This window comes from Leptonychotes weddellii, chromosome 5 (assembly GCF_054177405.1).
Source record: "Leptonychotes weddellii isolate Sample4059 chromosome 5, ASM5417740v2, whole genome shotgun sequence".
Lineage (NCBI taxonomy): Eukaryota > Metazoa > Chordata > Mammalia > Carnivora > Phocidae > Leptonychotes > Leptonychotes weddellii.
In genome coordinates, this window is record NC_138373.1 from 83,917,870 (window position 1) to 83,944,113 (window position 26,244).

At 34.0% G+C, this 26,244-nt stretch overlaps 1 protein-coding gene across 6 annotated transcripts in view; it reads right to left on the reverse strand.

Moving 5' to 3' along the window:
* The window catches only part of C2CD5 (C2 calcium dependent domain containing 5), a 98,397-nt gene that overhangs the window by 26,893 nt on the left and 45,260 nt on the right, over window positions 1–26,244 (reverse strand). For all 6 annotated transcript variants that reach the window (XM_081821340.1, XM_081821337.1, XM_081821338.1 and 3 more), the window contains 6 exons: window positions 25,339–25,447; window positions 12,904–13,018; window positions 10,463–10,558; window positions 7,566–7,757; window positions 2,687–2,873; window positions 543–707 (listed from right to left, as the gene is read on the reverse strand). In XM_081821340.1, coding sequence (XP_081677466.1) covers window positions 543–707; window positions 2,687–2,873; window positions 7,566–7,757; window positions 10,463–10,558; window positions 12,904–13,018; window positions 25,339–25,447 — 864 coding nt within the window. The remainder of the gene's footprint in view (window positions 1–542; window positions 708–2,686; window positions 2,874–7,565; window positions 7,758–10,462; window positions 10,559–12,903; window positions 13,019–25,338; window positions 25,448–26,244) is intronic.

Consider the following 26,244-nt stretch of genomic DNA (forward strand, 5'->3'; position numbering starts at 1 on the left):
GAAATCCCAAGAAAGAAGCTGAAACTGAAAAATGGTGTATTCTTTCACATTTTAATCATATAGAAAAGCAATCTTTTACTAAAAATGAACATTTAAACATTTATTTAATCATTCAGCAATATTTATCAAGAGGCTACTACTAGGAAGAACTGTTCTGGGCCTCAGGAATACAACCCTAGGGGAGCTTCATTCCACTAGGAGTAACAAGCAATTACAAAAATCAAAAACATATTTCTTTGTGCTTACACACACACACATACACACAGATAAGAGAAACAAAAAACAATAAAACACAGAAGGGGGATAGGGAGTATCAAAAATTGATGGGATAATACAATTTTCAAATAAGGTAGTCAGAGTCAGCTCCCTAAAAGGAGACATTTGATCATGATTGTAAAGGGAGGTGAAAAGAATGAGTAATGAGGAGAACAATTTTCAACAGTGAAAAAGAAGTATTTTATGTCCAAAATAAGATAACCCCAAAATAAACTAACCCCTAGACAGTAACTTACATATTCACAATGTAGATTTATTTTACTTACTGGAGGATTGATTTCATATAATTCTTTATTTTTAGCAATTGTGTCATTTATCTTCTTTTGCATATGCGATATATGCTGTTCGTAGGAGCCATCATTAGGAGTCTTCCCAGCAATCTGAATGCCACCAGGCGTTGGTAAAGCTGCTAAATAGACACCTGTGGCCGACTTGTAAAAATAATGGGGGAAATAATCAGAAAAAATAGCTAAAGAATAATAGTCCTTAAGTTTTCATATTTAGGAAAGCTGTCTTTGCCTTACAGGAAAAAGATAATTAGCATCAGTACACGTACTGGACATATGTTGAAAGAGCACAGAAACACGTAACTGGTAACAGGAATTGGTTGCTTCTGGCAAGAATCCTGGGTAGGTAGGTGGATCAGCAATGAAAGAAGGATTTACTTTTCACTGCATACCCAACAGCACTTTTAAATTTTTACCTTATGATTGTAAAAAATAAATTGCATTGAAAAAACAGTTTCCTGGGGCTCAACCATCAGAAGTATTTGATACAGTTGGCACAATGCTTTTTAAATCTTTGAATCTGAATCAAGCTCTTAGTTCTCACAGACACCCACCAATAACTACAGTTTTGTATTAAGCCCAAATTATACATTTGTAATAATTGCTAAGCATGCGAGTTTTAAATGAATGAATTATAATGAACACTTTCTTCACAAGTTAATCTAGATATCAAACATTTTAATATAAATCAGATTACTTTCATTAATCATTGCAAATTTCTCTTGTTAAAAAATTGTGATTACTTGATTTGTTTATCATCACCACACAATTATCCCCTACCTACAGAAATATACATATTTGTAAATGTATGAACAGGAAATAGTTTAGCATTTTATCTACAAACTCACACGGAGAAAAAAAAATCCAAGTTCTATAAATTTCTTTAAATTTTTATGCATCTCAGAAAGATGGCAGAGAATTCCAATTTGAAAAGTGCCAGTGTCACAGATAAAGATTCTAGCTAGCAAAGTGTCTAAAATAGGAGAGGATTTCCATAAATACTGTTAATCAGTTTCTACCTGGTCAATATGTATTTTGCAAGCACCTAGTTCTCTGGGTCTCAGATGACTTATAAAGACAACTCTTGTTTCCCCACTGACAACTTTCTAGTCAGAACTTCTTTTCTACTATAGAAGCCAAGGTGAACATAAGGCTGAGATAAAGAGCTTTCCACTCCCTCACAATATTTCTTCTTCTATTTTTTTAAGTAGGCTCCACGCCCAGGATAGAGCCCAGTGCTGGCTCAAACTCACAACCCTGCTGACATCAAGACCTGAGCCAAGATCAAGAGTCGGACGCTTAACCCACTGAGCCACCCAGCACCCCTCCACTGCCTCACAATTTATCAACACTTAAGAAAAACATACTTTAAAAAAAAAAAAGAAAGAAAAGAAAAGAAACACATACTTAATTGCACATTCCACTGTTGACCACAGGTGCACATTTATGGTGAAACTTAATTCTCTATCCAGCAGTAGGCAGTGTTTCATATGTATTGCTTTATTTTCTCCATACAACTAAAGATCATTTTAGCATAGTGGTCCTCCCCCTCAGGAGTGATTCTGCACCCTAAGGGACATCTGGTAATGTATGGAAACATTTTTGCTTGTCACACTGAAGGGAAGCCATTATAGCATCTAGTGGGCATAGGCCAGGGTGGCTGCTAAACATTCTACAATGAACAAGACGGCCCCCTACAATGAAGAGTTTTCCAGTCCCAGATGTCAACAGTGCTGAGGAGAAAACCTGTTTTAGCAATGCATAAAAAATTATAAAGTCCAGAACAATGATGACCAACTTACTAAACAAGCTACATATGATAATTTTTAGAAATCTGACTATTGAGATTATGGTCAGAATATAAAAATATAATAATATAAATATAAATAAATTCTATATAATTTTATTAGTTGAATTTTAAATAATTCATAAATAATTGTAAAAATAAAATATTTAAAAGCCTATCACCAGATTTTTTTATTTCTTATAATGTCCCCAACCCTTAAAGATCTTAATGCCAGTTTCTTTAAATAAGTTCTTTTAAAAGACTCTTTGAATCACACAAAACAGAATCTATTACAACTACAGGAATCACAAAACAAAACCAAAACATCTAAACTTACCGCTAAGCCCATCAACATATTTTCACCCACTGTGATCTGAATTCTCAGTCCAAATAAAGCATTCATTCCTTTGAGTTTTAGTTTATTCATTAGCTGAGTATGCACTTCATATTCCATAAATGGCAACAGATTACTGATAGCTGTGGCATTTGCTTCTGCCTGTGCTTTCTTTTTTAAGCGACACAACCTGTTAAGGAAAATAAGTTAGCCACTAGACAGTATTCTTTGTACCATCTTAAGAAATGTCCAATTTTTAAAACTTTCTATAAGTGTACCTAATAAAACATTTATTTGTTTCAAATGGGCTTATTAAGTTATATCAATAATCTTTTCTGCCATTGTTTTCATTGTGTATGCCTTTGCTAAAAGTCCTATTTTAATAAATGAAAAAGAAAAATCTCAAAATCTCCAGAAATGAAAAAAATACCAATTAAAATTGTTAGAGAATATAATTTAAAATTTTAGGTTTCATATCTCCATGTGATCATATGATGACTGGATAGCAAAGGAAAAAAGTTAATTTACTCATTAAAAGAACACAAAACTTTCCTGAGTATCTACCAGGTGCCAGGCACTGTTCCAGGTGGTAAGCACTAATCAACAAACAAAACACAGAGTCCCTATTCTCATGGTTATATTCCAGTGGAGGGTGGAGGGATAAACAAAGAAACAAGGTAACAACTTGTCTGAAGAAAATGAACCAGGTGAAGTGAGTGGGAATAAATAGAGAGAAGGCCTCACAGGAGAGATGATGCCTGACCTGGGATCTTAAAAACAAGATGGAACCAAGAGAGCTGGAGAAAGACAATTACAGAATGGGGCTGGCATATTAGCAGAACCAAAAGGAGACCACTACGCTAAAGTGAAGGGTGAGAGTAGTACGGATGGGGGTGCAGTTAAGCAAGGCATGATCATGTTAGGGGCTTACAGGTCATGGTAAGGAGTTTGATTTTATTCTACCAGCAATAAGAAACTCCAGATAGGTTTTAAGTAGTAACATGATCCAATTTATGTTTTAAGATATCATTTATATTGCTATACAGAGCATGGGATAAGGATGACATAACTGATAAGGAGATGGTTGCAAAAAGCAATACATGTGACAATGAGAGCTTAGACTAAAAAGGTAGCAGTAAAGATGAAGGAAAGATCCCAAAACTGACAAACCAGGGTATTTAGGTTAGTAGTTATCAATCTTTAGCTTGAGAGCTCATTAAAGAACAATTACTAGGACCCATCCCAGGAGTTTCTGATTCAATAGGTCTGGAGTAGAGCCTGAGAATCTGCATTTCTATAAGTTCTTTCAAGGATGGTGATGTTATTGGTCTAGGGATGACACTCTGAAAACTGCTGATGGACACTTACTCCTTCCTACCTAAAACAAACAAACAAACAAAAAACTGGATAAATTTATATATTTTTAAGAATCTTCTTAAAAGCATCACAGGACCAGGGCAAGGGGTTAGTGGAGAATATAAACATAAGGAGACAGCACAAGGAGATTCTTTTGTGGTAATGGAACACAGTTCTGTGTCTTAACTATGGTGGTGGTTACACAAATCTACTGGTGGGATAAAGTTTGCACAGAACTATACATATACACACAAATACATAAATGAATACAAGTTTAAAAAAGTATAAACACTGAGCAAGGTGTATAGTAAACAGTATTACACCAATGTTAATTTTCTAGTTGATACTCTACATAGCTGTATAAGATGTCACCAATGAGGGAAACTGGGTGAAGAGTAAATGGGATTCTTTGTACCACTTTTGCAACTTCCTGTGAGCCAATCACAGTCTAAGGAAACAAAACACAATGAATAATAATGAACAGAAATAACAGAATACAAAAAATTTCAGATATTAAAACTATCCATGGGGCGCCTGCGTGGCTTAGATGGTTAAGCATCTGCCTTCGGCTCAGGTCATGATGCCAGGGTCCTGGGATCGAGCCCCACATTGGGCTCCTGGCTCAGCGGGGAGTCTGCTTCTCCCTCTCCCTCTGCCTCTCCCACTGCTCATGCTCTCTCTATCTCTGTCTCAAATGAATAAAAAAAAAACAACTATCCATTAAAGAATCAGTCACAGGCTATAACATATTAGATTTGAAAAGAACAAAATAAAACTTATAGAAATAAAAATAGATTATGAAAAATTTAAAACCCCAATTATTGGGCTTACTAGAATGTGAGAGACAGCTGAAGAGAGAATTAAAGAACTGAAAGATAGATAAGAAAATATCCAGAGGTGCCTGGGTGGCTCAGTCAGTTAAGCATCTGCCTTCGGCTCAGGTCATGATCCCAGGGTCCTGGGATCGAGCCCCACGTTGGGCTCCCCGCTCAGCAGGAAACCTGCTTCTCCCTCTCCCTCTGCCTGCCATTCCCCCTGCATGTGCTCTCTCTCTCTCTGTCAAATAAATAAATAAAATATTAAAAAAAAGGAAGTATCCAAAATATGACATAGACAAAAAGACAGAAAATACAGAAAAGAGAATAACATAGAGGAGGCAGTGAGAAAGTCTAACATTTTTAATTACAGTATCAAGAAAAGAGATGAAACATAGAAGAACTAATATCTAAAAATTTTCTAAAGCACATGAAAGAATCTACAGATTCAAGAAATCCAATATACAACAATTAGGATAAAAGAATTCCATACCTAACATTTCATAGGGAAACTGCAGAAAACCAAAGACAAATAGAATAACTCACAAACCTGGGTGGGGGGTGGGGAGAAGGTTATCTTCAAAGGAATAAAAGTTAATCTAATAGGTTATTTCTCAACAGTAGCAATGAAAGCCAGAAGGCAATGGAGAGGTATCTTCAATGTGCTATAAGAAAATAAATGTGGCAGCCCAAAATATCTTTTCAAGGTAAGTAAATATTTCCAGACAAGCAAAAATAGACAGTTCACCACCAGCAGACCCACCAAAATAAATACTAAAGGGTATTAGCAAAATAAAGACAATCCCAAATAGAAGGTCTAAGATGTAAGAGGAAATGAAAGCAAAAGTAAATAGATCAGAAATACATTCAAAAATAAAACTGAACATGACTTTGTAAGATAACTCTGATGCAGGGAGGTTAGGCAGGAGGACAGTGTCAAAGAATACCATACTTGGCATGAAGAACTGGACAGAGCAAAGAGATCATTCATCATAATAAAGAAGGCTAGGGACGCCTGGGTGGTTCAGTAAATTAAGAGTCTGCCTTCGGGGCCCCTGGGTGGCTCAGGTCATGATCCCAGGATCCTGGGATCGACCCCTGCATCGGGCTCCCTGCTCTGCGGGAAGCCTGCTTCTCCCTCTCCCACTCCCCCTGCTTATGTTCCCTTTCTCGCTGTCTCTCTGTCAAATAAATAAATATTTAAAAAAAAAAGAGTATGCCTTCAACTCGGGTCATGATCCCAGGGTCCTGGGATTGAGTCCCACATCAGGCTCCTTGCTCAGCAGGGAGCCAGCTTGTGCTCTCTCTGACAAATAAATAAATAAAATCTTTAATAAATAAATAATGAAATAAAATAAAAATAAAATAAAATAAGGAAGGCTAATATGAAAGAAGTGGAGAAAATCAGCCGTTCAATTCAGAACAAAGTATGTGAGCCTACAAGACTTCAAAATAGGGTACAAAAGTATATGAGTCTGAAGCTCAGAAGAAAGTTCTGCACTAGAGTTATAAATCTGGGTGTCAAAGACATATGGAAAGCACACAGACCTACAGGAATTGATGAGTTCAACTGGGGCTTTGAGAAGAGGGTCCAGACCCGTGGCCCTTCTAGGATCAAGAAGAGGAGGAGGAGGGGTGCGTGGGTGGCTCAGTCGTTAAGCGTCTGCCTTCGGCTCAGGTCATGATCCCAGGGTCCTGGGATGGAGCCCCGCATCAGGCTCGCTGCTCCGTGGGAAGCCTGCTTCTCCCTCTCCCACTCCCCCTGCTTGTGTTCCCTCTCTCACTGTGTCTCTATCAAATAAATAAAAAATCTTAAAAAAAGAAAAGGAGGAGGAATCAACAAGGAGACTAAGGATTATACATAAAGGTAGGAAAAACCTGGGGTGGTGGTGGCAGGGGGCACTATGAAGTCAAAGAAATATGAAGGAGAAAATGATCAACTGTATGATACTGCTGAGATGTCAAGTAAGATGAGGACAGAACCGCTCAATGGATTTGGTAACCTGGCAGTTGTTAGTGACCTAGACAGTTATGGCTGCTTCCTGTATGCCAACCATAATTCATCATTTCCTACTCCAGTACATTCTAAAAGGAACTGTTAACAGCTAAATGAAGTAGTAAAAGAAACACTACATGGCATTATTCTTTAAAAGAAAAAAAAATAATTTCTAAAATGTATTACATATTTAATGTCCTTAAAACAGAGCCACATTACTATCCCACAACAGGTTAATCAGTAATCTTCATAATAATAAACATCTGTACAGAATTTAAATGTTTAAAACTGCCTTTTTTTTTTTTTTAAAGATTTTATTTATTTATTTGACAGAGAGAGACACAGCGACAGAGGGAACACAAGCAGGGGGAGTGGAGGAGGGAGAAGCAGGCTTCCCGCCAAGCAGGGAACCCGATGCGGGGCTCGATCCCAGGACCCTGGGACCATGACCTGAGCTGAAGGCAGACGTTTAGCGACTGAGCCACCCAGGCGCCCCTAAAACTGCTTTTGCATATGAACTTATTTGAGTTTTATAAAGAGTGTATTCTTCCTCTCAATTTTCTATGTGATTAAATACAAGATTTGGATAGCATTGCCCAGCCTGCCCAGGATCACACAGATAGGAAACAGTACAGCTGACATTTGAAACAGGTCTATCTGACGTCATATCCCATAACTCTTTTGAAGACTCCAAATACTATTTGCACAAATATACCTTGCTTGAATAAGACAACCTTTTCCAATAACTGTTGCATCTATAGGGAGGTCTATAGTTGTAAAGAGAACATCAGGAACTTTTTGTTTTCTGCAGTTATAGCAGTATGTGAGATGAGCTGGAAATGGCATATTCAGTTCATCATATGGTATGTGGCAAAATCCACAGCCTGCAGGCAAATTTTCTTCTAGCCTATATGAATACATCAAGAAAAAAATTGAAGCATTCTTTAAAATTCTATGCATTTTTTCAAAAACATATTTTTCATATACAGTACTTATGTACAAACTACACAACTTCCACAGTAGGTTATGAGAGTACCACTATGACTACTAAGAATTAAAAATGACCATGAAATAAGAACCATACACTTTCGTATGAGAGAAAAGACTTACACAAGTAGTCACTGGATTGCATCAATTCATATGTTTGTGGGTGTCCCACCTGACAAAAACCACTATTATCTGAGAGCTTATTCTTTGTGATACAACATAAAAATAAATGGTTAGGTATGGGTGACATTTTCCTACTATCTGACAAATATAACTCAAATATAATCACAAAAAAATCCCAAGGAAAAAAATCTCTTTAACCAGACAACCTAACAATTTGGAAAAAAAAAAAAAAATTATGATCAAAAACAAACCCATTAAAAATTTAAAAAGTCAAAAGTAGGCATAATCTAACATTTCTAATTTCCAATGACTGCTTTATGATTTCTGAGAAACCATACAACTGTTTCACAAACAATATATATATCATATATAAACCACAAATGACAACACACAACCTTCCCAATCATTGTAAAATGTTTGTTGCAATAATGTTGTTTATTAATTCATTTTAGAATGATTAAGTATTTTTTTCACTCTTCCAATCTAAGGAAATTCGGGGAACAACAGAAATGGAAGCAGAAGGAAGTTCCAGGGAGAACTCCAGACTTTCATACAGCCACACCTTCTAGGGCTCTGGAAAGATGTTCCCTATTCACTCCAAGCTAAAGCAACCTGTTAGAAGTTGATGCTTGTCAAGTGGACAAATTAAAAAGGAGAAAGGAAACTCATACTGTATCTACTACAAGTCAGGCTTCCTGCAAATTTCTTATACACATTATTTCACTGAATATCCACAATAACCTTCTAAATCTAATCAATCCCAGGTATTATTCTTTTATTGTTGAGATGGCATTCTGGTATATTAAAAGTAACAGGAAAATCAAACAGATTCTAAGTGAAGTTGTGTGACTTTGCACAAGTCATTAAACTTCTCAGAGCCTCCTCTATAAAACTAGAATAATAATATCTACCCAGAAAGGCTCATTTTCTTTGAAGATAAGTAAGAACACACAGCTAAACACCATCCCCTCCCCAATGTAATATGCAGCAAACAGTAACAAAAACTAGTTCTTCTTGGCCTGAAACAAACCTGAGATACTAAGTAACTTATTCAGTAACACTAAATACTAAGTAGCAGACTTCAGATTCTAATGTCAGGTTGTTTGAACCAAAGCCCGCGAGTTACAAAGGGGCATAAAAGGATGAAAACTGGGGCAATTTTTAACTAAACACCTCACAGAAATTTGAACTTAAGTGATGTAATATCATAGGCATAAAAATAGAAGTATTTAAATTTAAGAAAGCATTTTAAATATGAAATATACAAAAGGGATTGTCTTTGAATACTGAGATCACAGAGAATGTTTTCTTCCTTCGACGCTCGTATATTTTTCAAATTTTCTCTAGTAAGCAGAAATAATTTTATAGCAAGAAAAAAAGACATTTTCCTCTTTTACAGATAGGGATGGTATCTGTTGCGCTAGATTGCCATATAAGAGAATTCACTGTATCCATCCAAGCCACAATACCAAAATAATCAAGCTGCATGGGAAATGTCATTTGTTAAATCAGGCTTCTATCTACTCAAGAATGAAATCAACTGACATGTGTCAAAACTGTGTTGCAGCACTGGGACAACTCACCGGCAGGCAGTTTTCTCAACAGAACACTCTGATTTTTAACATACTTCAAAATGTTCCACACCTCTATTTTCCTATTTTTGATGACTTTCAATGCTCAGTAATATACTACAGTCAAAATCCATTTTTAATACAAGCTAAAGAAGGAACTGACCAAGGTCTTCTATTTGCCTACCTGAGCTATTTCTCCTTCATATTTCTTTGTTATACAGAGACTTGCAAATTTATACTAAAAAAAAGCAAATACGCATACAGTGGAGTAAGGGGTAATTAAAATTTATATTATCCAGGTATACTCTGGCACCAAACTAATAGTTTTCTGTATGTATATTTGATAATTTCATCTGTTTATGAAAGCATTTTTGACATTTATGGAAGCCAACAGATTAAGGGATGAATAAATAAACTAAAAAGTAATCTAATTTTAATCTCAAATTAATAATTTCACTTTTACTTTCTCTTTCACAAACATTAAAGTTATACTTCACTTTCCAGGAACTTTTATATATAATTTTGGTACAATATAGTGTTTTGATTGTTTTGTAAATTATAAATTTTCTGTATGCAAATTGTTTCATGACCTTTTTCTGTTTCAGAGGTAAGACAAAGGGAAAGGAAAAAATAAAAAATTATTTCTATAGTGTAACAAACAAAAAAATATATACTTGAAATTCTTTGAGAGTCACACATGTAATTTATCAAGATATTAGGAAAATTATAATAAGGTGTGTCACGTAGTACAGAACTCAGTACTTCTCTATTGCTACAGGTTAGGTAAAAAGCAGTAAAGTACACTGGTCCTGATTTCTACAGTGCACCACAGTAACCCACCCTCATACAGAACTATCCTGGCTCTAAAAGTTAGAAGTCAACTTCTCCCTTCTTTGCCCTTATAGAAAATAAGCCAGGCTGCCATGACAACCTCTGCTCCAAACAGCCCTCCACGGTGCCATCCTGCAGAAATCTAGGGTTGAGTACAGCTGCCGTGCCGGATGCAGATAAAATACAGACCTCTTCACTATAAAAGAAAAGAATATAAAATAGTTAATATCTTCAGGCAACCTAGCTTTGGAAAATGTTAAATATCAAAGTGTTTATAAGGGTGACAATTTAAATTCAAGTTAGACTACTAAATATTAATAATATCATAGGATTATCTCCTACTCTAGGATAAAAAATAGAAATAATTATTAAAATGAAAAGGGCAAGAATTATTACTTAAAAGGTATAAAAGATAAAGTATAATATTAATGACAGTAAATTCCTTTAAAATATGGTAAAACTGATAAATACTGGAATGTTTCAAAATAAAAGTAGTAACAAATTATATTGCTGAATTCAGCAATAATCCATAAAACTGTATTAAAGCACTCTTTAAATGCATGTTAAAGTTTATTAAAATTACTTTAAAAGCTTAATATGTAATGATCAATGTCAATATTGCTATAGCTTAATTTAAACTTAATAACAAAAGGTATCTGAAACAAATAATATCCAAAATACACTAAATGGAGCTTAAATTACATCATTATATGTAAGACAAAAAGTGATTTTCAAAAGAATTCTTTGGAATTCTTGATTACATATCACCTAATTTTAAATAATCAATACAATTATTGAATAAAATCCCCCAAAGCAAATGAGAAAAGCAGCAGTCTAGGGACAAAATAATGGAAACAAAGTATAAATGGACCAGAAGCCTGAAAGGACATGAAAGAAATGGTCACTTGATCTGTGATTTAGTAGAGAGACGCCAGGTTTTTAAGTGTTTAAGTGGGCACTGAGAAATCTGATGGCAAAAACTATGTCTTTTAAGGGCCCCTGGGTGGCTCAGTGGGTTAACTGACTCTTGATTTCGGCTCAGGTCATGAGCTCTGGGTCGTGGAATCGAGCCCCGAGTCAGGCTCTGTGCTCAGTGCAGAGTGTGCTTGGGATTCTCTCTCTCCCTCTACCCCTCCCCCTGCTCTCTCTCTCTGAGTAAATAATTAAAATCTTAAAAAAACAAAACAAAAAACTACATCTTTTAAGACCATAACCTTAGGACCTGAAAGCTATGACACTAAAACTATGAATGAGCCAAAACTATCTATTGGGAAGTAAGGCAGAATAAGCATAACAAATTACTAGTTTAACACAAGTAGAATAGCTACACTGGGGACAGAAAGGTGCAAGAATATCACACATGGTCGGCAAAAGAAAGGGCCCTCAGAAGATGAAACAGCATGGCTTGGCTCTGTAATGTCCACATTTACTGGAGTCTAATCATTCTTCTCTAACACTAAAGACCACCATATGTATAAAAGAATTACCCAGGTAACAGCTGACAGTAAGAATTATCCAAGAATAGGTGGAAAAATAAACAGCAGAAGGTCAGTTTCTAGATGTTATCTGTTATAAACTTTTCAAGGGGTTGAAAATAGGGTTCATCAATGGCAGTCAGAAAGTTAAATCAGAACCTGAGTAAGGAACTGGGCAAAGTCTTGGTTAAGGTAAGTGTCAAAATAAACCAGGTGTAAATGGGCAAATGAGGTGGGTGGAAAATATTAAGCTGTGATCCAAGAGTGAAATTTTATAGTTTCAAATTTTTAAAGGCAAATAGTTTTGAGCAATAATGAAGTCCAAAATGTGGTTGAAAGTTAAGTGGGGATAGAGGAAGACTTGAGAATGAGAAAGCATTAAGGTCAAGCTGTTAGAAGGAGGGTAATCATGTTCAACTGGTGGAGATACCAGAGAATTAAGAAAGGCGGGAGAATGTTTTGGAAGTAGAAAAGTCTGAACTGTGGAATGGCAAGGACTTTAAAGTAAGAGAGGTTATTCAAATGAAAGGTAGGAGAAAAAGGAATTCGGAGTAAGAGTATGGAAGTCCCTTCCTAACTTGGCAGAGATAGGAAGGATGATGTGTTGGCAGGAGAAATTTATGTTACAAATTAGTAATAGAAGGCAGAAAGAGCTTACAGACAAACTTTAAAGAAAAATGGTGTTCATTTACAACAGATCAAGGGTCCCAATATCCCAGAGGAAGGAGTTAGCAGGGTCACAAAGTGGAGTAAAGTTGGCCTAGAATTAGTACTTGCTATGTGCCAGTATCAATTCTCATTTAATTCTTCAATAATCTTAATTGATAAGTGATCATTAACTCCATTTCAACGTAGAAATTGAGGCTCAGAGGAGTAGTTACTTTTCCAAAGTCTCACAGCAATTAAGTGGCCAAAGTGGCACATGGACCTTGGTCTGATGTACTCCAAAGCCCATGCTCCTAGATCACGCCACAATTCTTTTTTCTATACTTGCATAAACCTTTTACCCTTTCAGATGACAATCTGTAAACTACAGCATCTAGAAAATCAAGTTATTATCATTTACCAGATGCTAGTTGATTCACTGTAGCCCACTACAGCATGACAGCCTAATGCTTTAGCATGTGATTTTATTTCTTGTCTGATTTCTGCCCACCACGCATCTCGAGTTTCTGGTTCATCTGAAAAATAAATTTTAAATCAGTTCACTACTCAATAGCACATTGTCTATATGATAAAGAAATGTTTAAAATAAACATACTCTGGAAGGCAAAGACATACTGGTCTATAACAGATTTTAAAACTAACTTCACATGTTTAAAATGTTACTTCTCAAAATGCTTATTAACATTTTAATTTAAAATGTTACTTCTCAAAAAGTTTAACATTTTAAACTTGAGTGACAGAAAATAAACCAAGTAGTTCTATTTGCTTTATTACTTCAGGGGACATCTATAGGGATGTATTTTATTAGATACAACTTAAAATGCAGACCCAGAGTTTCCAGTTTCTAATCCTAAACTGAGAGGATATTCTGTGTCTCACTCACCTTGCTCAGTGAACATTTTGAGTCATATCCATAAATTTAATTTAAATTCTGATTTCATTTCCTGGTACCTATTTTTTTTTATAACCCACTATATTCTAGGTTCTTTCCAAGGCAAAGGTTTGTCAATGTTAAAAAAGAGAAAGCCATGTAGCCATCCTTGTGGGTCCTAAAGCAAAGTAACAAGAAATGAAGGGACTAACCAATTTAAAATAAAAAAAGCAAATACATTTAAAGATTATGACAAATAATCTGGTTAATTTCAGTTAACACACTGTAACTTCATGTATGGTTCTGTAATTAAGAAAATGCCTCAGAATCACCGCACTGCATTTTATTACCACAGGGAGTCCAACACTGCTTGTAATGGGGCATTATAAATGGAGCATCTGGCACACATATGGCCTAATCACGTGCATGTGGCTGCAAACCACTGGGGAAGAGCAGCTGCAAATTATAGTAACATTTTATGTGCAAATCAGTCTATAATGAGCATATTCTAATGTTTCTTTTTGGGGCAAATTTCATTTGGGAACAATTTGGGATAGAAAAAACTTAATCTAACTCTAAATAGGAGGCTAACCTCTTATTGTAAATTTTCCACATAAAAGGCACTATTAAAACTGAAAATCAAACAATCCAAAAACTGCGTTTTTGAATTTCAGTATATATCCAGTTTTCAAAATGTTTTTTAAATAAGTAGAATAATTGGAATTATACTCACTAGTAAAATACTGAAGACAGCAAAATAAAGAAAGGTTAAAAGGCTTGTTATAGCTGACATTCCTATGATGTGATTTTGTTTCCTCCACAGGGAGGAGACCAGCAAAAGGGAGAAATGAGATAAAAGCCAGAGCTACAAATGATGCCAGCCAGTTCTTGTATTAAAGTTTTGGATCCAAGACAGAGCTACACTAAAACTTTCTTTCAGAAAAAAACAAAGAAATGCAGACGCCAGGAAACTGAGGAAAAGATCCAAGGACGAGATAAAATAAAGAGGAGAAATAGAAAAGACTACAACATGGTATTAGCAATCAATATTATGAATTAAGAAATGTGTAAGGCAATTAGGTAGCCCTATTTTGCACATACATTATGTTAAAGAATTTCTTCATATTCCCCCTGAAATATAGACATTAACAGCACAAATACCCTATCAAATCCATTCTCTTTTTTTAGGCATACATGTTCCCAGACCAATTTGGGTATCTATTTAACATCTTCCTTTCCTAATAAGGGAATTTTTAACATAAGACAAAAACTTATTCAAGCAGCTGCTCAATCTATCAAATTATTCATGATTCTCTGAAAACAGGTATCAAAAATAATAATAGAAATATATCTCAGTTTAGAAAATAACTATTTTCCCTGAAAAACTGTGTAAAATAAAGCTTAAACTTTTCTTTAAAAACACTAGTTGAACCTGCTATTTACTTTTTAAACCTTTCTAGGAGTTTAAAATATTATTTGCTAAAGCAAGTAACTGTATGCTGTAAAAACAGATTTTTCTCACATTAGATTTGCCTACATCTGTGGCACAAGTAATACATGGTAGCCTTTCTGTTTTAAATTGAATTTTACAGAAAGTAATCCATAACATTGTTTTTTAAATTTATTTCAAAAAAATGGAGGAAGTTACTTATTTTAAGTTCAGGATATATTTATTTAGAAATGGCCAGCATGTCTAAATGGAAATGTATGTAATAATAATTACTATGAAATACATATAACCACATAGAATACAAAGTTTATTTACATCAAACTTACCTTGGTATAACACATAAAATAATCAGATAATTAAACCAAAAACTATGAAAGAATAAGTGGCTGATTTAAGAAAATAATAAACAAAATAAAAAGCTGAATGCAGCGCAAGTGGAGCATTCATATTCTTCTGACAGGTTCACAAGCAGCCTTTATTTTGACACATGAGCCACACAACTGCACATGGGGATGCCATTGTTGTATTTAATAAAGTATTTACAAGTTTAATAAAAGCTAAAGAGTTACATAGCATGGGAGCTAAGGAAGCAAATGGCATATGTCCACACTCCAAAGAATTTGTTAAATTTTGTTTTTGGCTTAAGCAAAAGCTCAGAGAACAAAGGGTTTTGCAAAGCAGATTCAGCAGACAGGAGCCAGAAACAGTGGATATTTTGGCGCATGCTTGGATCAGGTGACAGTACAGACTGAAAACTATGGCAGCTCACTGAAATGGTTACAGAAAGTAATGGCCCTAGATTCTAGGTGAAAGCAAGGCAAGCATACAGTAGGGAGCACTTCATCACAAACTAGGAACTGAATTAACAATAATTACCTACAACTGTAAGCAATAAGCCAAAGAATGAATCTGTGGGCTATTAAATTTAGGGACTACTTAATTAAAATAAAATTAAGAATAATCAATTTATTTAATATTTTAAAAATTAAATTTATCTTCAAAGCCTATACTATATTTATGCCAGAGATGAGCCAGAGAATATTCACATGGTAATGATTCAGCCTAACTTATATAACTGAAAATTCAGAAAAATCACCATATTTAATCCTATAATAGAATTTTTAAAGCTTAAAAAACTGCTAACTATATTCTTCTAAGAAACACACTAGTTGAATTTGAATTGTTTTATTCACTCTCCAAAAGTCAAAACTGAGGATCTACCATACTCATATAAAAGGCAAAACAAAGAGTATGGCTTAAAAATTTATGGCAACTATACATGCCACTCATGAAACTGAATACAACTTAGTCATTTGAAGGAAATACAGCTGAGATGTGAAGGTGCAATTAATCCACATTTCAGAGATGTCAAGAAAAAAATATCTTCACTTTAAACACCATGCTCCTCCTAATAATCCATAGAATTATTTATAATTTTAAAAAAGACCTCATTTTAGAAGATATTAAAATTTATTTATTATATAAATTATATTTCATACTATATTATGTTTTTCTCCTATGGGTCAAAACTCTTCATAGATAATATCACAAATCTTTTTTTTTTTTTTTTAAGATTTTATCTTTAAGTAATTCTACACCCAACATGGGGCTCGGACTCACAACCCCAAGATCAAGAGTTGCATGCTCCACCAACTGAGCCAGGCAGGTGCCCCACAAATCTTTTAATATATCCTTTTATTTGTAGTCATGAACTGGGCTGTAGGTCAATACCTCACTGATGCTTCTTTTAGAGGTAATGTCTGCACACTTGGGTTGGTATCACAATTAATTCATTTTACTACTGTCACTTTTCTAGAGCATGGCCATAGCTTGATATCTTGCCATCTTTTTAACATTTTATCTTATTTCTGAAATGCAGGTGAAACTGGTAAAGATTCCTAAAATGAAAATAAATGCTTATATCTCAGAAAGTGAAGAAGTGAACAACTCAACATAATATGCCTTTATAAAACTGAATGCTTTTGAGATTTTAGGCAATCACACACTTGCAACTAAGAAACACTGACTACCTAAAGTGTTCAATTTAATTCTATTTTTACATAGTTCTGGAAGAGAATAATTCTGCCACTGAGACTCTTTTAATCTGACTTAAAGAAAAAAAGGAAATGGGCAATTATTCAATCTAATTTTTAAATAAACAAGAGGAGATCAAGTGTTAGGTGGGCTCAAATAAACATTTTTAATACAATGATAATCTATCTTGTTACTGGACAGCATAAGAAAGCCACATTCTTAAATACCTTAAAGTATTATTCCAACACAAAACAACCTTTTGAAGAAGATAAATTTCCCCTAACAGAAATTAGAGAGTTCAAGTTTAAGTGTGCATACAATCTCAAACTAGGTGCGGATTCAGTACCAACCTAGGAAGAACAGTCCCATCATGGAGGAAATGATGTCCAAATTCAGAGCAGACATCAGTAATTTGGGATGTTAGGATGGTAGCTGGGATATAATCCATGTTAGATCAAACTGGAGTCTTCACTATTTATAAAATAAGTCAGATATATAATTACTCCTTATCTGTGAGATTTCCCTCTTTATATATATAAAGTTATATATATTTACATGTCACATTATAATAGTGTAATTAATATCCAGTTATATTAGATAATATATAAAGAATAAAATTTCAAAATTAAGGAAATTACATATCTCACTTTTTTTTTACAGATAATAAAGAATGGACAGTAGTCAATATCCAGTTACACTATAGATAGAAGATTATTTATTACATTTATATGTTACATTACATATAAAGAGAAGCTCACACATCATACATGGCTATATTTATGCCCTCTTGAACTCTATATACCTACTTCCTAAAACCCTTATTAAAATTCTTAAAACCAAAAGCTGCTTAACTACTTTAGGCTTAGTTTTGCATGTCTGCTCATGAGTACCTCTCAAATCAGTAGAATTCAAGTTCCAAGAAAGCCTCTCTCCATTTAACTACTACCACCACCACTACACACACACACACACACACACACACACACACACACACACACCCCAAAACAGTATAAGAAATAGCCTAGACTGGGTGTATAAACAGGTTGTCTGCCTGGCTGAACAATCATGTTCCCAATCCCCAACATCATGCTCAAGACATGGTAGGCACACCACAAACATCCACTGAATAAAAGATTTTTACTTAAAACTGAAAAAAAAAAATTTAGATTATCAGAATAATATGTGTATTCTATAAATATTTCCTTACACATCAGTTGACTCATTTTGTTAAAATATGTTTAAAGTAATAATTATACTTATTTTTTCTTGGTTTTGTTTATTAATTTTTAACCCCAAAGTAAAGTAAATTTTCTAAACAACTATAATTCAGATGACTAAATAAAAAGAGTAACATTTTCTAAATTCAGACCACTAATGTAAAGTTTCCCTTAGCACTAGTAAAGGTTCATTTATTATAAGACTGAGAAAATCTTAAGCATATGTCCTAAAATCTACAATTTAAAATAATAAAATATAACTTTGTAAAATATTCTCAAAAACAAAAGTTATCTACTTTTAAACAAGCTGTTTTGGGGCGCCTGAGTGGCTCAGTCATTAAGTGTCTGCCTTTGGCTCAGGTCATGATCCCAGGGTCCTGGGATTGAGCCCTGCATCGGGCTCCAGCATCCCCTCCCCCTCATCGGGCTCCCTGCTCGGCGGGAAGCCTGCTTCTCCCTCCCCCACTCCCCCTGCTTGTGTTCCCTCTCTCACTGTCTCTCTTTCTGTCAAATAAATAAATAAAATCTTTAAAAAAATAAATAAAACTAAACAAGCTGTTTTACTAACTCAGTACTTAAAACATTCACTCTTAAAAATATTGTCTAAGTTTGGAAGCTATTTCAAACTAGCATTTTTTCAAATCACTTTATATAGCTACTTTATTATTTCCTCTTGTGACTTCTTGAAAAAATATCTAAGCTCACATGTATCCTACATGAAAAAAGAATAACAAATTTTTCTCAACTACACTGAGACTATTCCTAATTAAAAATTATATCCATAGGCTATTCAGAAATACTTTCGGGCGCCTGGGTGGCTCAGTTGGTTAAGCAACTGCCTTCAGCTCAGGTCATGATCCTGGAGTCCCGGGATCGAGTCCCGCATCGGGCTCCCTGCTCGGCAGGGAGTCTGCTTCTCCCTCTGCCCCTCCCCCCTCTCATGTGCTCTCTCTCATTCTCTCTCTCAAATAAATAAATAAATAAATAAAAAAGAAATACTTTCAGTGGTAAACTCAGAAGAAAGAAAGAAAAAAAAAGAGCATAGCCATTTAAGAAACAATGAGCTAGAACTTTTAAAATCTACTCTTAAAATATTTTTACAACTCAATTTTCAAATATACTTGGGTTTCCAAAAGATAGGATTCAACTGCTCACTGGGATTTTAGACTTGTAGCTATGTGGGATAATCCTAATCTATCTTTCTCTCAGCTCAAAGTTGCTAAGAGACTGTTTGACTTGCCACATTCTAATTACCAAGTCCTGCTGATTTTACATTTTAAATATTTTCTAAATTTATGTTAAGAGTGTAAGCCCTGAAGCCAGAGTAGTTAGGTTCACACTGTAGCTCAACAAATTTCTATTTTACTTTGGGAAAATTGTTATGTTTCATTTTGCCCAACCACAAAATAGAAAAAATGCCTATCTCAGAGCTGTGTTTTGAGAATTAAATGACCTACTATCATAAAGCACTTGGAAGAGTGCCTGGCACATAGTAAGGGCTCTATAAACTTTAGCTCTCCTATCACCACCAAATCCTAGGTCACTTACCAGGCCAGGAGTATTGCAGTCAACCAACTGGCCTCCCTGTCTCTAGGCTTGCTGCCTTTAAATCCATTCTCCCTTCTATAATCAATGGTCTAATACAAATGTGACCACAGGATACCGTCTTATTCCTATGCAGCCAGTTCCTGGCATATCATACACAAGATGCAAATGCTGCTTCCTCCTTTCTAGCAGCAAGATTCATCCTTGTCTTTCTCAAAGTCTGTTACCAGGCCAGAAACATAAGAAGCAAGATAAGAAAAGGTAATAAAGTAATTTTAAAATAAATTCTCAGATAATTGAGTTTTCTTCTTCCTGCTATATAAAAATATTTCCTCTCACTGTAGTTAACACAACCTAAGACAGCAAAGCAGGAGAAAAAGGGAAATACACAAAAAAAGTTGAACTAACAAAGACATTCTGTATTCAATGGCAAACAATGGGTATGAAGTAACTATGTAAACATCATCAAATAGGTAATGGCTAGGGTATTGTTTTGCAATGCACTACTAAAGTTTCAGAACTACATTCAAAGGATGGAACAATATGCCTCCAAATACACTGTCTGAAATATAAAATCTGTGTGAATCTTTTATATATCCTTCAAACTAAACTCAAGAATTACCTCTCCAAGCCTCCCTGCCACGTAGTTAATCACGCCTTCCTCTTTAATTCTGTATCTTATATCGCACCATACCATACCACACAGTAAACCATTAACATATTTTTTCTAACCTCCTGGAATATGACTTTCGTGAAAGCAGAGGTGGCATCTTCGCACACCTATCATCTAGCAAACCATATGGCACAAAATAAGTTCTAATAAATGCTTGCACGACAGATCATATTTCATGAAATACTACTGTGTGATAAAAACGTGTTCTTATATCTTTCCACACTTTAATGTTTCTGAAATAAAAATGTGTAATAATTAATCAATATACTAAATATGGTAATGTTTCTTTCTCTTTTCTCTTGGAAAGCTATTATTAAATTGGTGATACCTCACATAATAAATGGTGTCAGAGAATCCAGAAAATACAGTATTGATGAACAATTTCTAACATTAATAAAAATTATACCAACAATTATTTTTCTTACTGATGTGGCCAATTCATGATTTTCTATGGTAATAATACAGGACAGCAATGGCTAACTTATTCCTTAATCACAGAGAAGAATACATAAATGATTTGAATATATTTTTCAAATATTACGTTTTTATATTTCAGAATTACCACATTATTTTTCTTAACCTAATAGCAAAATCAGCCTGATCTCTGAATAGTACTGTTAGCATAAAGATTCTAATATCTCAGTCAAAAGCACAGAGCTATGAGAACATTAAAGTGAAAGTCATCTTTGATATTCTTTTAATATTCTGTAACTTATATCCACCTTTTTCTCATACACTCACTACCTGACTTTATTTTAAATGATGGCAAGATATACTGCTTCCTCAACCATGTTTCTCCTTGCCAAATTCTGTAGTTCTGCTTATGCGGGACAAAGGATTATATCTATAAGATTTAACTTCTTGTCTACTTTCCAAGACTGTTCTTTCATCTAACACACATCTCACCCTAAACATCTTTGCCCTGACAACGTTTAAGCTCCTTAAATTATTAATGATCAGTCTATTCCCAATGTCCTTTTCTTACATAATTAGGCTTTTTCACTTCCTATACACTAATCTGCCTACATTTTAAAAATATATTCTTATTTTTATTAAATGAATCCAGCAGGGTATTTTTCTCACTAAAAACCAAGTATAACATATTACATTAAAAGTGATTATTTTAATTCTAATCAATGTGATAACATGCTGGCAAAAACTTGGATAGGAGTTAGAGTTAATTTCCCTGAAGATTTACCAATTGAAGTTAGTCTAAATCTGCAAAGGTTGGACCTGATCAGATTGTTTACTAGACTGAACTTAGGTAAATCTGCATGATGAACATGAGATACTTCATAGTCAAACATGCATTACTTACATCAGAACTTACATCCTGGACTCCTAAGAACAAAAAAAGTTTACAATATTGAAAAGATTATGGGATATTATCTAAAATGCTGAGCCTCTTGGTGTTTTTGTTTTTCTATAAATAGATATATACTTTCTGACACAAAGAACTGGTAAAATCCTTCAGGCAAAATACCAGCTTCTATTACTGAATCAAAATGGTTTTATTATTTAATTCCAAAAATAACACAAAAATTTACATATTTATATTAAAAGAATATACTTTTATCAAAAAGAAAAATTGGCTTTGACTCTAAACCACATCATCAGCTGTAAAGTTATCTTAGTTTAGTTTCTCTAAAAGCTATAAACTATATCCATATGTAAAATTACTTAAAAAGAAAAATTATATTCTCACATGAAAGGGGAAGGAAGGGAGCTTATGAAAGCCGTTAATCCCTCCAAATCTGCTCTTACTTACCAAATTTTGAAACACTTCTGGAATTATAAATAAAAATGGTAATAGTTACAATTTTATAGTACTTATAGAATACTAAATATATTATATTCAAATCTAAATTAACGTTTAAACATACTTTAAGCTTATCAAACTAGCCATTTAATTAACAATTAATATTTCTTTAATCGTAAAGCTAATGCCTATGTTATTTACCTGATATGAAAAACTGTCAAAAATGTAATAAATATAATTTAAATTAAGGTTTTTGAAAGTTAATCACCTAACAAAAGCCATTTGTAATTTATGGTATTTCTATGGTTTTGGTTAATTCATTTTAGTTAACACATTTTTATATTTGCATTTCCATGGAAACTATAAGAGTTATAACATATGTACTGCAGAATGTATCTGTATAACTGAATTGACATTAAACCTATTTAATCTAGAACATTTCTAAAAACTTCACTGAGCTGCCATAATTTTTGTCAGCATATGTAGTACTGAATGACCATCAAAATACCTGAATTGAAACTATTCCAGTCTAGCAGTTTGTAAGATCTTGTGTTACCCATAATTCCGACAAAGGCTGAGTTCAAAACAGCAAATTAGTAGATCAGTTTTAGGTGCAGAATAGTAGGAAAAAAACAAAAAAACACTACAAACAAGAACACAATTGACAATACCACTTGACAGGAATTGGAAAGACACAGACAGCAGAGTTAATTAGAAGTAGAAATAGAAAGAGAAGGAGCATGCTATCATAATCTAACATTAACTAAAGTCTAGTTGTTTAAGATAATGACTTTGATTTTTAAAACCACCCCATTCTTTTCCTTGGTGTTTAATATTTAACAAAGGAGAAAATTCTAAAAGAACTAACTCCAAAATAATAATCCATAGTTAGCAGGTGGCAGTGGTTTTAAAATAAGATTTTATTCCTTCTACACTCAGTGTAAAATGAAAATTTCCCATTTTCACTAGACAAAAAATAACTGCAAGAGTCATTTGAGAGTGCAAATACAGCATTTTTAACAGCACATGCATCTCAATCCATCTTAAGTTTTTCTCTCAGCAGAGTAACTCAGTGTCATAAAATTAAAACATCATCATGGTAGATGCTAATCTAGAGGGTTTTTTTTGTTTTAACATTCAGCTTTTTTCAACAAATTAAATCTTTTTCATAAATAATTATTTATGAAATATTAAGAACATCAATAAAATGTTCTTAAGAAAATCTTCCTTTTTTAATGCATAATACATATATAAAACAACCCAAAGAATGTGATTTTTGTATCAAAATAATGTAATATTGAAACCATTAGAATATATAGTTGATTTGTATTTAACGGAAAATAAAACAAAAATTAAAATATAACTTATATATCATTAAAAGCATTTATATTTATATGTCCATAATCTTTTGGGAAATAAGTACATTAGTAACTGAGAATTCCTACATGTGAATTGAAAAAAATATTCTGAAAGGGGAGGAAAAGAAGAGAATGGATAAGCTGATAATTACAATACACAAAATGTATTCTGTAATAAAGATTCCGGTATTCTTCCCTGGGCCTGGATTCTTACATTTATCACACCACTAGAACAAACTGGCAAGTATGATAAACCCCAAAAAAGGGTTTTTTGTAAAAAGTAATAGGATTTTAAATACAGCTCTCTACTTAAACTTATTTAAGTAACCTTTGTTTGTTCTCCCAGACTCTATAGCTTACTCAGAGTACATGGAAGCAACAATAAAATCAAAATGTTTTCAGTAAACAGAAGACATCACCAACAGTTAAATTTATTCCTGAAACCATTTTTGGAGCTTATCAGTAGGCACCATCTATCAAAATATTTGAGTCAATGGTCCAAAGAAACGCAGGTAACAAGCCTTGGGTCACACAGTTAATGTCAGGTATATTAAAACTCAGTATTTCCTTGCACTTTCCAAATAATTCAAGTTCCTAAACACAAAGATATGGAACTTGAAGAGTCTCCAATGTCTCAATACATTAAACTGGCATGAGTCTAAATATGCCTTTAATTACTACAGAATATACAAATACTACATGAAGAAAAGATCTTAAATTGATTAGAAAAAATAAGGACAGCAGAAAAAAATAATAAACCAGAGAAGAAAAAGAGAAGACTAATGCTTAAAAGATATATTTGTTCAGCTCTAAGAGTTAGATAATCCTAGCTACTATTCCTCTTCTGAAATCTCATTCAAGCTCTGGGAAAAATTCCATTCTGCTTCTCTGGAATTATTAACTGAAAAGACATCAAACCACAAGGCACGGATTAAAATTTTTTTTAACTTAAAAGAATGGTAATGCTCTGTAACCGCAAAATCACTATCTGCAATGTTTTGCATAAAATAATTTCAAAGTGTTTTACTCTTTTTGTAGCTGTCAGTACAAGCCTCAGGAAGAGGTTATTGAAAGTGACAATCTAAAATTTTCAAAAATATGTATGTATATATGCCAAATAAGAATACTAACATAACTTCAGCTTTTTTAGTATGTCATCAAAAAATAAGTGCCTTGAGCAAATTACTGGGAATCCAGTCAATGAGAGATGCAAGAACACACACCACATGGAAAGTTTCTACCACACTTGCCATGCTTATTTTGGATTTAGAAAAACCATCAAACATTCCTAATCCAAGGGCCCGATATTGGGATTGATTTGATGCCTTTCTTCTTTTACGATCATGGCCCCATGTTTTAAAGAAGTGAGCTACTATTCTTACTTGTTCATTGTTCACTTATATAGAACAAACAGCTTCAGAAAAGAAACCGAGAATGCACAGACAGCACTATTTTTTTTTTAATTCTTAGACACTACACAATGTTTATAATTACATTTCAAAGGAATACTTCTTTTAGGAATAAGAAAATTACTAAAATAATCTACAAAGAGTTATTGCTAGTGAAAAGAATTACCGTCTTAAGATAATGGCCACAATGGTCTAATTGCGAAATTTGTTATCTGCCTGGATCAAAGAAAAGAGCTGACTGAAAAGTTACCTAAGAATTCCTTCAAAGTGATGCCTTGGCCAAAAAAATGAATCAAGATTTGTTTGTTTTATATAAAAACCTAACTAAAATAATACTTCTACTTATTTGATCATTTTTAATTAGGATTACTGCAAATACTTAAAGCAACATGCCAGTTTACACTTTCCTTTTCATTTCTCTTTTTGGATAGATTTGATTTTTTTTAATTATAAAAATCAATCTTAATAACCGCAGTTTAAGTAAGTGAAACACTGAAAACAAACTTTTAAAGAACATACCAGGATTGTGGATACGATCCAAAAGCTTCACAGAGCGTGCACTAACAACACCCCCAACATGCAGGAGAAATCCAGGAGGAAATGCCGTCAAGGTAAAAAATGGAAATTCCTAGTAAAAATAAAGGGGGAAAAATATAACTGATCATGTGCAAAGTACAAAAAATTTGCTTGTTAAAAAGCCTGATCCGAATAGATTATATTCATACTATGAGATATGAATCCTATCCCTTAACAAAAGGCTACCAGTTATACATTACACTTGCTTTGTAATTAAATGTTTTCTTAGATGCTTAGAGTTCCTAATCCATTTTCCCATATACATCATGTTATACAGAATCCAAACACTCTTTTTATCAATTCTCAATGAGAAAAAAAGGTTCTCAGAGTTTCGATTTAAGATCTTTGAACACACTCTTCCTTCCTCTCAATCTCCTACTCTGATGCAAATTCACAGTGAGATGTGGGGATTCCCTGCCCTTCTACTCTGAGTCTACTTCTCAGTGGGGCAGAATCCTCCTCACATACACACACCCAATTCCAGGCTACTGGTAAAGACTGAAGGCCTGGTGCAAGAGATCTACAAGAATGTGGGACTGAGGAAGGAGTGGGACAATGAACAGTGTGGGTTAAGAGATTCAGGGAAAAGCAAAGGGCAATACCAAGCTGAAGTGGGTAGAGAATCGCTGTGTAAGATTATCTACTCTATCGAAAGACATGTATCATATGATCTCATTGATATGAGGAATTCTTAATTGCAGGAAACAAACTGAGTGTTGTTGGAGTGGGGGGTGGGGTGGGAGGGATGGGGTGACTGGGTGATAGACACTGGGGAGGGTACGTGCTCTGTTAAGCGCTGTGAATTGTGCAGGACTGTTGAGTCTCAGATCTGTACCTCTGAGACAAATA